At 51.4% G+C, this 13617-nt stretch overlaps 1 protein-coding gene across 1 annotated transcript; it reads right to left on the bottom strand.

Moving 5' to 3' along the window:
- Positions 1-2128: 2128 nt before the first annotated feature.
- On the bottom strand, positions 2129-6755 carry LOC309634872 (uncharacterized protein). Its single transcript, XM_082405340.1, has 2 exons — positions 5995-6755; positions 2129-4575 (listed from the first exon to the last, which is right to left on the bottom strand). Exons 1-2 carry the CDS (start codon positions 6304-6306, stop codon positions 3829-3831), a joined length of 1059 nt encoding a protein of 352 aa, XP_082261466.1. The 5' UTR covers positions 6307-6755; the 3' UTR covers positions 2129-3828.
- Positions 6756-13617: the final 6862 nt, after the last annotated feature.

Here is a 13617-nt window from a genome sequence, read left to right on the forward strand (position 1 = left end):
CTTGTAAATGAGGATGCCTTAGAGTTCATGAAATACGGCTTCACAGATGAACAGTCTGTGGCTTCTCTATTTTCCTTTGTAGGAAATCTCTCTCTCTCTCTGTCTCTCTCTCCCTCCTCTTCTCTTTTTTGTAAAGATTTCTTTCCTTTTCTTTTGTTCTTTCTTCTCTCCTTTCACTTTTTTCTTTAATTTTCCCATGCATTCACATTTTCTTAAGATCTCTGCCATATATTTAAATTTTAAAAATACTTTCTCCCAAGAAATTCTTTGTGTTTGCAGCAGAAGCTCCTTCAGGTGATTCCGCCTTTTCGTGAGGACGTTACTCTGTTTAATTAGCCAGTGTTTCAACCTTGGCACTGCTGAAGTTTGGGGCTGTACGATCCTGCGCACGGTAGCGTGTTGACCAGCGTCCCTGGCCTCTGCCTACTAGAGGCCACTCACCACGCCCAACAGTCGTGACTATGAATATGTCTCCAGACGTTTCCCAGGGACACATACTCACCCCCGGCGAGAACCACGGCACTGAAACCACAGCAGAGGCCATGGCCCTCTGCACAGACAACGGATCCACTTCACGTGCAGTGACTCTTGGGCACACATGTTGTCCCGTCCTAGGTGCTTAGTGCACATCTAGCACACGTTTTCCAGTGACTGGCACAGAGAGTTGACCCTTGTGTGTGACAATCCATTCTCAGGACGAAAGCTTCCCCAAAGAGGTCTTCCTTCAGCTTTTGACAGACTCCCTTCTGCTTATGACCAGAGGTTTCATATTTCCGAAAATAGGGAAATAAAAGCAAAGAGCATTTTCAAATGTCTTCTTTCAACCTAACTCCTAGGAGCAAATTCTTCCACTTGTAAGGAGAACTTTCCTGAGTGACCGTCTTGGCTGTGCTGTGACTTCCTTCTGCTTTGTCCCCTGCTGTGCTGACTGGGGTCACATCTGGGGATCCAGGGCCTCAGAGAGCATCAGTCCAACACTTGACTCCACAGAAGAGATCTGAGGGCCGGAGAGGTGACGGGACTTGCCCATGGCCACCAAGAGAAGCACAGCCACTGGCCCATCCTCCCCCACCCCGGGCTGGGCTGTCCTCTCACCACGCCGGGGCATGAAGCCAAGCTAGGTTTTGGATGCGTTGGTTTTTCATAGGTTCGCTTCCCCAGTTTGTGGGCTGACATTTTAAATCTGCAAACAAGACTAGGGCAGGGCAAATGACATTTGCTGATGTACCAGATGCATCAAAGTCAAGGAGGTGATAAGCAGAAATTAGCTCCAGGTGAATAAACACGCTATAACAAAAATCAAGAAGGAAATACACTCGAGTAAAGGAAAAAAAGAAAAACTTTGAAGCAAATTATCACCTCTACCTATGTATCTATGCATCTACCTATATATCTACCCATGTATCGCCCTATGTAAATACCTATGTGTCTCCCTATGTATATCACCCTGTGTATCGCCCTATGTAACTACCTATGTGTCTACCCATGTATCGCCCTATGTAACTACCTATGTGTCTATCTATGTATCTACCCATGTATCTACCTATACATCTATCTGTGTGTCTCCCTGCTTTGATTAGATAGGGAAGAATGGTGGCACTTCACTTGAGACCCTCCTTGAGGTGAAGCAGCCCAAGCCCCTCGGTTCAGAAGTTAACATCAGGAGCTGCCCAATCCCCACCACCATGCTGTTTCCAGGGAGGCTGTGTTTAAGGCAAACAACGAAGGATGAGAACAGAGTGTTTGGAGCACTGACGAGAGTCCCAGCAGCGGGCGGGGTGACAAATGTGTGTACCCGCGCCCACAGATCCTGTCCCGCCCCTGCTGGGTGGAGGTCACAGCTGCGAAAGGGATTGCGTGAGGTCGCTCCCCGGGGTGACCTTTCCTGGCCCCTTCCCACCCACACCAGGTCATCTCTTGGCGCCGTTTGTCCTGGAACCTCAGGGCCGTGCTGTCGGGGGGCCAGAATTCTGGACACGTCTGTGCTCAGGTGGGAGCGGCCTCTCTGGGCCTCAGGTTACAGGAAAGGTGCATCCTTCTGTCGGTGGCTGACATGGGGCGGAGGTAAAGCAGCACCAAGTCTCTGTCTTCAAGCATAAAAGTTCCTGCGGCAGGGAGGGCAAGGGGATGGACAGGGCACCCGGGTCCTGGTGGTGACTGAGCACGTGGCCTGGCCGTGATCGCTCGGAGCTCCCTGCCCTCCACGTCCTGGCTGGTCCTCAGCCTGGTCCAGGGACCGACCCACGGCAGCTGCAAGAGCAGGTTAAACCAAACGCGCGACGCTGGCCGTGCTTATCTGTGCAGGAGGACTCGTGCTGCTCTTGTTTCCGTGGTTCTTTCTTTTGCAAATATATTAATTTGTTTTTCTCTCTCAAACTTCCTTTAGCACCAGCTTCGCCCTCAGCCAGAGGCACTACTTGTAACTCCCAAAGCAGGATTTGAGAACCTACAGTGGAACCTTGGTATTGAAAGTCAGGTTCTGTTAAGAAGCAAACCTGATTCCTAAATTCCAGAAGCCTCAGTGTGTCCCACAGGACACACATGGGGCCCCACCCGCTAGAGGGGGCAGGGGTTCTAGCTGCTGAGAGAGCTTTTGAGTCATCACCAACCTGGTTGTTATGGTTGGAAAGCAGTTTTCTAGAAGTGCAAACAGAGAGAAAAGCAGTCTTCTAGAAGCTGAAACAGAAAGAGAGGGAAGTCAATCCAACACAAGGCCAAAGAGAAGCTGGACGTCGGAGGTGGACACTGCCCCTGGAGCTGTGTGACTTTGGGAAAGTCGCTTAACCTCTCAGAGGCTCATTTTCCTCCTTCATAAATTGAGGATGCTGGTAGTTTTTATATAACTTGCAAAAGCAGTTTTAGATCACGTGCTGTACCTGCCCCCCAGGAAATGGTGAGGGCTGTCGCCAGGCTTGGTCTTCTTGGAACCCCCCGTAAGTTTCTGGGTCTGAATATAGGTTCGTCTGATATTTATCATTTGTACACCAAAATAATGAAATACTTGCAAGTTGGTTCACCCTGCAAAAGAAATAGGGTTTCCATACTGAGTCAATGATATTGATGGGGTTTTGAAAATCCACATTGGCCGGCTACATCAGATAACCCTAAGGGGCTTCTTTTGAAGTGAAAAGGCCGCTCTGTGTGTGTTTCTCACTGGGCTGGGTGTTGATTGCCTGCGGCCCAGCAGGCGTCTGTCCTGCTTTTACAATCAGCGCCAGGCAGCTTTCAAAGCGGCAGAGATGCCTCTAGGGTTTATCTGCGACCGGTTGCATCCCACCTGGTTATTTTTAGAGCTGGCTGGAAAAGAGATCCGTCCAGATTCAGTGCCCAGTAATCAGGGTGCACGCATGGCGTCCACTTGCTAATGGATTCCAAATGGTCCCGAGCAAAGTTTTCTCCCTGGGTAAATCACTGAGCGAGAAGGACTTTAGACTTTTCACGCCGGCCCCAACCTTCCGCCAACGTGCACAGCCTCTCATGCCCCGGGCTCTGCTGGGCGCTGATGAGCGGGGGATCCACCGGAGGGGCCGTGAGCAGGACAGCGCCTGCCTGGGGGACCTAGGACTCTGAAGCGAAGCACCAGCCGAGAGGGGCTGCAGCCTGGGGCGGTCAGGGCGGGACTCCGGATCCTGCTCAGTGGTTCCCTGACCCCCTGCCCTGCGGACCCAGCTGATGCACCCCCCGGTGGGTTCGCTCTCTCTCTCCATTTGAGGACAACTGTAGTCCAGTTCTCGGCCTTCTCTCTCCCCAGAGTAGAAGAAGGGGCCAAGGACTGACGGGAGGAGATGGAGGACAGACTGAGCCTGAGGGGAGCTGAACGCTCCCCCGTTACAGCCGCTGTCCGAGCGCGGCAGCCCCTTGGCTGGGCAGGGAGCAGACGTCCATCGCTGACCGGCATCCCTCACCACGGTCCCCGGGCTCCCCCCGCCACCCCGGGGGCACTGGGCACGTTCTCCAGCGGGGCGTGGGTGCTCCTGGCCCTCTGACGGGTCTCAGGTGGACACTGGAGGCTCTCAGGACCAGAGGCAGCCCCTTTCCCACCCGAAGAACGTTCTGGAGGGGGAGCCCGTGGCTGGTGCGGCCCGTTGCTCTTCCACAGCAGCCTCTGCACCCCGGGGGCTGGACGCCAGGTGCCTCCACACAGATGCATGTCCGACACGTTATGAGTCTGCCTCTTGGGACGTTTTCCCATCCATGGGAACGGAGTCCCAGGCTTAGCACCTCCACACGAGACCCAAGAGGTGCGGCGTGCGTAGGAGCTTCTCCGTCCACCCGTTGGCTGAGGTCTCCGCTCCCTGTGGGGGAGCCCCGCTTGCCGGGCCTGGGCGGGCATCGGGCCCGTTGGCGGCACCCTCGCCTTTCTGGGCATACACCGTCTTCCGCCTTTGCACTCCGGGGACCCGGCCACGGGGGTGGTCTTGACAGGTGGTGCCGGTCTGTCTGCCACCAGGAGAACAAAGGCACTGGACACGTGGCCCGGGCATGGCTAATGAGACCGTGGCCCAGAGCAAGAGACCCAGCGCCAGACACGACGGAACAGAGGCTTTCTGCTGGGTCGTCTTTCAGTAGCGGGGCCTGAAAAAGAGGAAGAAACTCATCAAAATGAAAATCAGCAAACATTTTAGCCAAAGGTATGAGATATTAGGAACGTAAATCAATGAAATGGAAGCCAATGAAACGTGTGCAGGTGCCACGTGGTGGTCTCTGCTTGACGTGGGGCTCAGACGGGGTAGACGTCACAGAGCTAATTCATCAGGACAGCGAAGGAGACCAGAGAAATGTAAGGAATAAATACATAAAACAGAGATTCGCTTTCTAATATTGAGCTGTGAGTAGCTACGCAATGTCGTGCATTATGTGTTAAAAACTTTCTTTCTTTACCTGCCTCAGGGCAATGCCAACCATGGGTCCTACTCATCTTTTAGAAGCAAAGTTAATCATTATTTTTAAAGCTTTTATAGGACATAGTAAGAGACAAATCTTTGGTAATAGTTCTGGTACTCAGAAGTGGAGAATAATTGGAGTGAATAGCTCAATTTCTTCAGAAACTCAGGACTTATTTTCTTGTAATCCATCAGATGGAGATGAACCCGAACTACATAACCTTTCAAAACTGGGATTTCATGATATCATGACAGAAGGAGGGCTTTGACACGTCTCTAAATTTCTGTAGTGTGGACACAGGACGGCCAGTGCCAACCTTGACCATGTCACCCCTCACGTCCCCTCGTCCATCCGCCCAGGCCTGCAGGCCCTTTGAGCTGAAGGAAAATGTCCAGCTGTCCCTCCCTGGGGTCATCTCTCAGACCTGACCACAATCACAGAGAACAAGAGGGCCCCTGGGGCTCTAGGTGACACGGGGACTATAGTGACCCTGGGGCTCTAGGGGACCCCATGGCTGTAGAGGCCCCAGGACGGGGTGAGCCGTGAAAGCCCCTTGTCCTTGGAGTCTCTACAGCCCCACACAGAGCCCTCCTGCCCAGGCATCTGGGCCAGGCCCGGGCCGGTCCCCAGGCCTACAGGCCACCAGAGTTGTCACCCTGCAGCCAGGAAGGCAAGGCCGCTCTGAAACCACGGGGGCCTGTTCCAGCAGAAGGTGAGAGAGGACACAGCAGGAAGTGGACTAAAGGAAAGACACTCCCTCCTCCCTGGAAGGGACCGAGAGGCTTCCAGAGCTGTCAGGAGGAGCTGCCAATCACACAGGGAGCCCCCCTCCCCAGCCCAGCACCCTGCGCTTCCTACAGTGTCACTCGGAGAAGATTCTGTCTCTCAGCCTCAGTTTCCACTGCTGTGCGATGGAGATCGCGATGCCCTACTGGGGTGAGTCTGAGGGGAGGGGCGGTGCCGGGCCTGCTTCTCTCCTCCTGCTCGGGGCCGGCGAGGCTTGGCGGACAGGAGACCTGGGGCCCTCAGCACAGTCCTGCCCAGGGACCGTCCTCGGTAGTCAGCGCTGTGATTCTGAGCCAGGAGACCGGCTCCTGATTCGGATCCCACCGGGCTCTGTGTCCTGCAGGAAGCATCCACCTTCTCCTGGGTTTGGTCTCTGCACAAACCGGCGAGGCGAGGCTCAGCTGGCCCTCCCAGGAGCACCCAGCCACGCAGCTCGGGCTCAGGGCGCATCTGTGCAAAGAAGAAGGCAGGCTGTTTGGTGTGGAGCTTTCTCACCCGGTAGCCCGACCACACTGTACGGAAAGGAAGGCTTGTTAATGCAGCAGCCGCTGCCCCTCCGCAGACCATCAGCCTGTCCTTCAAAGTCCGTCTTTCCATCCGGCCCCAGTGCTCCTCTGTCGCCGGCCGTGGGGCCATCGGGGTCACCGAGACGGGCCCTCCTGTATTTCAGCAATTCCTGGCGCCCGTGGTGTAAACACTGTCCAGCGGGTCTGGGTCCCGATGGCAGGGAAGCCCCATGAGCAGGGCAACGTGACGCAGAGTCCGCGGGCACGAAGCGACACACGCAGGGCGGCTTCGGCTCAGGACCCCAGACTCGGCGTTCAGCCACCGGCTCGCAGACCCTGCCCCGCGGAGACTCCCGGCGGAGATTGACTTCTAAGTTAAACAGTCGATTAAACAGGATTTGGTTTGGACCGTCATACACGTTAAAGATTAAACCGTTCCAAGGAGGAAAAACAATCCACAATGATGCCCGGGCGGGGGTGGCCATCCTGTGCCCCCCAAGGACATTGGGGAGGGCAGCGGTGCCCCCTCAGGAGACCCATTGTTGGCGTGAGAATTGTTCCCGCCCGCGTGGCATCAGCGACCAGAGCTGGGAGGGCACGGGGCGGGTGGGGCCCCCTGCTCCAGGACGGGGGGTTCCTGGGGGCATCGCAGGCTCTGGAACCGGCAGGAGGTAAGAAGGCTCCCGGGAGCCTTGTGCTGGAAGGGAACCCATCCCCGCAAGTGCTGGCTGTGTCCGCGGGGCCCTCTCCCGGTGCCCGGGGTCAGGGGGCTCAGCCAACGACATGCAGTGGGCACGTCCCAGGCTCCCGAGAACAGTTTCTTCTCCCTTTGGACTCAAGAGGCAGCTGGATTTAAAAAAAGTGCCAGAGCGTGGGTTCCGCGCAGAAGGACACCCAGGAAAGGCGGGACGCAGCAGCGGAGGCCAGGGCCAGGATCTTCACAGGGTCGTGACCTCCACTGCGCCCTGTGCCCCCACCCAACCAGGGCCGAGGCCTGGGGACACGGACAGCGCAAAGGGGCAGCCCGAGTCGGGACCCCTGCCGCGGTCCCCCTGCCCCTCTCTCGGTGCATCAAAAAGAAAACGCTTGTACTTTTCTGCGTGAGAAGAAAAGCAACCTCAATTATAAAAATGCACGTGGCCTAAAACACTGGGAGAAGCAGCAGTGAGACTTCCTTATTCCAGGAACCGAGGGACGGAGGGGACCCCAAAGGCCCCCAGGTGCACAGTCTCCAGGCTCCGCCCCGTGCGGCCCCACAGATGCGTCCCAGCTAACATTGGTTCACACAAAGCAGTGGGGGAGCAGGCTGAAGAGTTTGGGTGGAAAACGGGAAAAAACGGAGAAAGTGTCGTGCAAATTACACGGGGCCAGTTCATTAGTTACACGCAAGTCTCTGAAGAAAAAAGACAAGATCGCAGCGATGTCTTAAATTGTTGTCATATAAATAAGGGATTTAGCAGAAATATCTTCTTCCTCTTCAGCCACTGCTCAGACTTGCTAATTTGACAGAAAAGCCTACTATGGAAACTTATTGGAGGCTGTTTAATAGGTCACACAGGTTTTATGGAAATTCAACACAAAATTTCTCCTTACTGTATTCCATTTGGCGTGTAACGCCACTTAAATCTCATGTCATGCTTTGAGATAAGTTACGCTTTGTGCATAAGGAGGGTTTCACACACCTCCTTTCTTTTTAAAAAATATGTATGATAAAATATGAAATTTTGGTACGAAAAAGAAATCAGAACACACCGCACGTCAAGCGTTCCCAGGCTGGGATCTGGCTCTGCCCCAGCAGCTAAGCAGTTAACTCGTCCTGTGAGAAAGAGACTGTCTTTCAGCCTAAGTGCAGCGGTTCTTTGTAGTTTGATCTCTTATCAGCCGCCAGCAGGTGGAATAGAGATTGAACTAGCTGGTTTCTGTGCTTTTAAGCTGAGACGACCACGACAATTCTCCAGAACGGCAGAGTAGAGGTGCAGCAGGTAATTGGCTGAACTCCCAGGGAAAGAGGTTTTCCAGCTCCTAAAAGGGAGCAGAGGACAGTTTCGGCATTTAGGACAGTGCCTTTGTCAGGTGACTCAAACGTCCAGATTGGAATCGTGTGTTCCTGCCGCCATCCCTGCATCGGGGACCCCCTCCAGTGGGGGCCAGGCGCCTTGCCCACAGGAAACCCCTCCACAGCTTCTCTGGGGTTTTACTGTGGCTTGTTTTGTTTTAGTAAAGAGGCATTGACATTTCTTGAGGATGCTTGGGGACCGGAGTGCACAGAACAGAGTCAGCATGCCCTGATAGGAAAGCACGCACTAACTCCAGCACCGTTCTGGGCTGTCAGAGTGTTTTCTCTATGCAACAGAAATCAAGACAATTACGGTGTAGGTTGATAACCAAGTTATTTCATGCTTGTGGGGTCCAGCATTTTATTCTGTTCTGCACACAGTGAAGTCGGAGCATCTGCTGTGCCTTCTGGACCCAGCGCTGGTCCCCACGTGGAGGACGTCAACATCAGGCCATGTCCACATCAGGGTACTTTTTACTTGAATTTAACCATCCAGACTCTTCGGGTTGGTGTGCCTTCTGGGCTGTGAATGTGTGGGCCTCAAGGAATTTCCAACAGGAAATCTTTATTTAAAACACTGGGGAGTGGGAGAGAGAAAGAGCCAAGGGTGGGGTTCGTCAGATGCCAGAGGTCCCCATCCCTGCAGGAGTTTTAGGAGAACTGTCACCGCACTGACCCAGAGAGGCTAGGTGATTGAATTCGAGTAAAAAGAATGTTGGAGGGTATGTTTTTATTTAAAATTCTGGTTTTCTCACTTTGGCAGTTTTAGAGAGCCCTACATCTTTTCTATCAAAGAGATTTTGGCTTCTCTATAGTAATACTTAATATCCCATATTGGATAAAGAGTCAAGGAAGTATGTTCATCAACGTAATGGAATATTTCACAAGTTTATATTTGCAACTCTAAGGAACTTACAGAAACACACAGACACCTGGGCAATGAAAGTGAGGCCCACCGCAAATTTACACTCAATTGTGATCTTATCTAAAGAGAAATTCTGGACAGGAACGGGGAGAGATGCAAATGGCTGCAAAAGCGATGAGCTTGTGGAAGAGGGAAAACGGGTTTCGAGACTCATTTCCTTATTTGAAAAAAAGATATGTTTTAAAATTATGCCACTGTTCTCAAAGTGTGAATCAGCGGATCCGTCCTCCTGGTCCCAGATTACGTGAGACTGTTCAGATCCTGCAGATTCTGTCCACAGAGGAGAGAATAGTGTTCCCACAAGGGAGGAGGGAAAAGAGAGGACGTTTACTGTCCCGAAGCGACACGAACATTCGTTTTGGAATGAGACATGCAGAAAAACGAGAGTTTATATATTAGGCTTTCTTTTTAATGACGGCAGTGACTTATTTTGTTTTTCAGCTATGATAATCCCTTAGGATGGCATAAGGCCTCAGATAAACTTGAAATTTAGGTAGGTACAGGTACCATATGCCCCAAACACTGAAGCATACAATTCACGTCCTTGTGTGAGGTTCAGGCCTCTTAAAATATTGACAACGCTTTGTGCTTATTTACCATAAGAAGTCTCTTGGTAGAAAATAATAATGTTGTATTTGCAAATATAGGGAAAATGTCATGATGGGCTGTAAGACGTTAGTAAGTCTCAGAAGGTGACCTGGAAGGCGGATTTGCCCCAATCCGGTGATTCCAGACGCTGTGATGGTGCCGGGCTCCGGAAGGTACAGAGGGGGCTCTGCAGAGCGGCCGCTGCTGGTCGGGGTCCTGGTTAATTTTTAAAACTTCTGTGACCGCGTGGAGACTCCTGAAGAATAAATAAAAGCCTCTCCGGTTTTAATCATCCCCCAGGGAGAAAGCAACCTCCCCTGGGAGGGGGTCACTGGGGGTCAAGAGGTATCAGGGAGCGGCCTTTTCATGGGCCTGCAAATGTTTGTGTTAAATAAATATTTTAAAAGTCAAGATCCACATGCCTCCATTTGGGGACCAGTTAGTCTTTTTCATCTGCAGTTTATTCAGTGGGACATTGTCCCCCAGACTCTACGAGACCCCAAGACAGCGGGGCTAAAGCACCGTCTTAACATCTCCTCTCAGCAACCGTCCAAGTGTGGCCAGATGGAATGCTTTTTCCAGAGTGGGTTTCTTTGAAGAATATAGAAAAGGAGAATTTTAAAAAGGAAAGTCAGATTTTTTTTAAAGTTGAGATGTTTGGGAGCTCAAGAAAAGACTCACAATTGTAGGATAATCTACTTAAATTCAGCCTTACCTTTTTATATTATAATAAATTAACTTCATGTTTGAAAATGCTTTGTGTCTTGAGAGCTAGTAGTTTTTAAAAGGTCTCAGCTTATTCATTCAAATTTTGTTCCACTTATTCTTCCCAGAGGCTCTCTGTGATTCAGCTGCATTAGCTCAGTCCATTTGATCATGCTTGGCTCCAAGCAGGGAAAAGGCTAATCTTTCCTCCTGCCCGGCTCCTCTGTGGACATCCTCGTGGGGTGTGGGGGTGAGGGGATATGAAAAGAGCTCCGTGTGACTCACAAAATACAAACCTATGAATAACCGTGTGTTAGGGCTTTAAGAGCAGGCTGGCAACAAGTATATTACAATGCAATGATTATATAAAACTTTAGAAAGTGCACTTAGCCCATATGGCTTCTGTTGCTATTTTAATCTCTGGGTCCGTAGCAAAGCCGGGTATTCTTCCCGACAGAAAAGCAGCTGTAGGGTTCACCCCCTGCAACATCACTCTCTTCTGCAAAGGCCGCACCCCGGGCACCAGCAGCTGGCCTGTTAAGAGTGACTCGGGGTGTCACTCAGACTGTGAGTGTGGAACAACGGAAGGGGTCACAGCCAGTGCTGTTCCAAGGAGGACGTTCCCACAGCCTGCAGCGCTGTGCACCAACCAAGGTCACGTGTGCAGCGGTGTAAGTGGAGATGATGATCCTGGCTCCCAGCTCTGGACGGCGCCTCCCACGGTGTACACAAGGGTGACTCTGATCACATCCAGACGCAGAGAGCTTGATGGTTGCCCAAGGTCTCCCCGCTGGTGAGCGTCGAGCTACCGTTCAAACCCAGCTCCTCCAAACGTCAAACCTCAAAACTGTAACAATCACTACCTCGTAAGGCCTCTAAGGTCTGAGTCAGGAAATGACAGTATACAAGTCATTTGCTTCCTTTTTACAAGTTCAGGCTTTTCACTAAAAAAAGGAAGTTGTGGGCTTCCCTGGTGGCGCAGTGGTTGAGAATCTGCCTGCCAATGCGGGGGACACGGGTTCGAGCCCTGGTCTGGGAAGATCCCACATGCCGCGGAGCGGCTGGGCCCGTGAGCCACAACTACTGAGCCTGCGCGTCTGGAGCCTGTGCTCCGCAACAAGAGAGGCCGCGACAGTGAGAGGCCCGCGCACCGCGATGAAGAGGGGCCCCCACTCGCCGCAACTGGAGAAAGCCCTCGCACAGAAATGAAGACCCAACACAGCTAAAAATAAATAAATAAATAAATAAATAAATTTACAAAAAAAAAAAAGGAAGGAAGTTGTAGGTCCTGGGGAAGCGATTTTCATGTTAAGATGCCAACTCGCAGTCTTCAGGCTCTCGCTGGAGCACGGCGTGACCCACCAGCCAGCATCCCCGGGGGGCCGCCCCACACCTCCCTGCCTTTTAACCAGGAGCCGCCTGACTCTCACGTACCTTAAAGTTTGGGAAGTGCCTCCTGGGGTCATAAAGGGTAAAACTTCAGCGGCATTCCCAACTGTTTTTGAGGATCGTCTATGATAAGGTGGTTGATAAAAGGCAATGAAACTGAACACCCGCTGTCTAACTTCCTCTCTCAATTTTGTCAACCACAAATGGAAAGACAAGTCACGGAACTCAAGTCATGCTTTGCTCCAAAGAGGATTAAGGTGACTTGGAGTTTAGTCTAGTTTGTTAAGTTTGGTTTGGGATTGAAAAATTATAAACATTTATTACTATAAAATGTTAAGATGATCAATAGAAATGATGAAAGAAGGTACATGATTTTTAAAAAGTGCCTCTCATTCAAAGGCAGACTTTGTTGTATATTTTGATTTTCATTTATTTTCTTTCAATTCAGAGTAAGTGTTTTTTGCTTTAATTTTTTTATCATTACAAAATAATCATAACCATTCTAAAAAGTTTAGAACGTACAGTTAAACAAAGAAGAGAGGAAAGGGAAGCGGGGGGAGTCTATAGTCTCACAATCCAGAGACGACACACAGCTGACATTTTTGTGCACCTAATTCTCAAATTGAAGCATGTATTTACAGATGAGACACTGTGTAATGAAAGTGTTTTAAAAGAAGTTTTTCACTTAATAAATATATCAAGAACTTCTTCCCATGGAACTTTGACTTTTGATCTAAAAATGTTAAAATAGAGTTATTGGTATACTAGAAATAAATCTGTAACAATTTGTAAGAGAATAAGAGGAGAGGAATAAACGTCAGAAAAGGTAAAGATTTTGAGGGGACACTTCTCCTGTCTGAGAACCTATGTTCAAAAGTATTTATTGGCAGCAGTTAAAGTCCTTTATGATGGTTTAGCACAATCCTGTACCCTGGAAACCTAAAGGAGACAGACTTCTCTTTCTAAGGGTAGGCTTTCTCTTTGAGGATGGCTTTACTAGCTGCTCAGGTCAGGAACTCCCGAACGGAACCCTGTGTCCTGGCAGGAGCTGGTAGTCAGAGCCCAGAGGTCAGCAGGAGGCTGACCCCGTGAGGATGGATGCAGGTGGGGCGAAGCCTGCTGTGCTTGATGTGGGGACTCTGCATCTGTGCCCACGGGATTCAGGGCGTGGACGGGGAGATCCGCCCTTTCTGATGCGTCTGGGGTCTCCACGCCGTGTCAGAGACGACCCACTCCTTTGATCCTTGCCATTTCACTGCATCGGGCAGGCGGATGGACTCTTTTATTGCCCCTTCCTTTCTAAATTTGAAAATCCCCAAGGACCTCTGTGTCATCATGTTCTGCCCATAAAACCTAAAGGTATTTGTTTCTAGACTTGTCTTTTGCCTCTAAAATGGAGTCAAAGGGCCCAAGGGAATTCTTTTGCTCTCCCCTGTGCTGAGGTCTTATCACCCTGCCGGTCGGCTGTTTGCTGTCTACCTCCCCAGGCTGGGGGGAGCGGGGGGCCAGAAGGTGCTCAGAAGTGTTTGTAGAATAAAGCTCAACTGCATGAAATGAGGTTTCAAAAGCAGCCCACCCCATCTGTGCCTCAACCTCCGGGGCAGTGAGCCCAGGAGTCCTTCCTAATCTCTGTCCCTGCACGCTTCTTATCCCGAGGACAGTCCTGAGCTGAACAGAGGACATCACAGGACATCAGGGGAGAGGGTAGGCTCTGCTGGGGGTGGCATGAGGTCCAGGCCTCACCCCGCAGGCGCCCCCAGCCCCGCTGCTCCTGGGCC

Source organism: Balaenoptera borealis (genome assembly GCF_965194805.1).
Source record: "Balaenoptera borealis genome assembly, chromosome: 9".
In the NCBI taxonomy this organism is placed as follows: Eukaryota; Metazoa; Chordata; class Mammalia; order Artiodactyla; family Balaenopteridae; genus Balaenoptera; species Balaenoptera borealis.

What these genes read in the sequence shown, in the direction of transcription:
- LOC309634872 (XM_082405340.1), bottom strand. Translation starts at nt 6,306, where the DNA reads ATGGCCCCACGGCCGGCGACAGAGGAGCACTGGGGCCGGATGGAAAGA. An exon ending in CCTGCAGGACACAGAGCCCG is followed by an intron (nt 4,576 to 5,994) that starts GTGGGATCCGAA and finishes CCTCTTTTTCAG; the next exon opens with GCCCCGCTACTGAAAGACGA.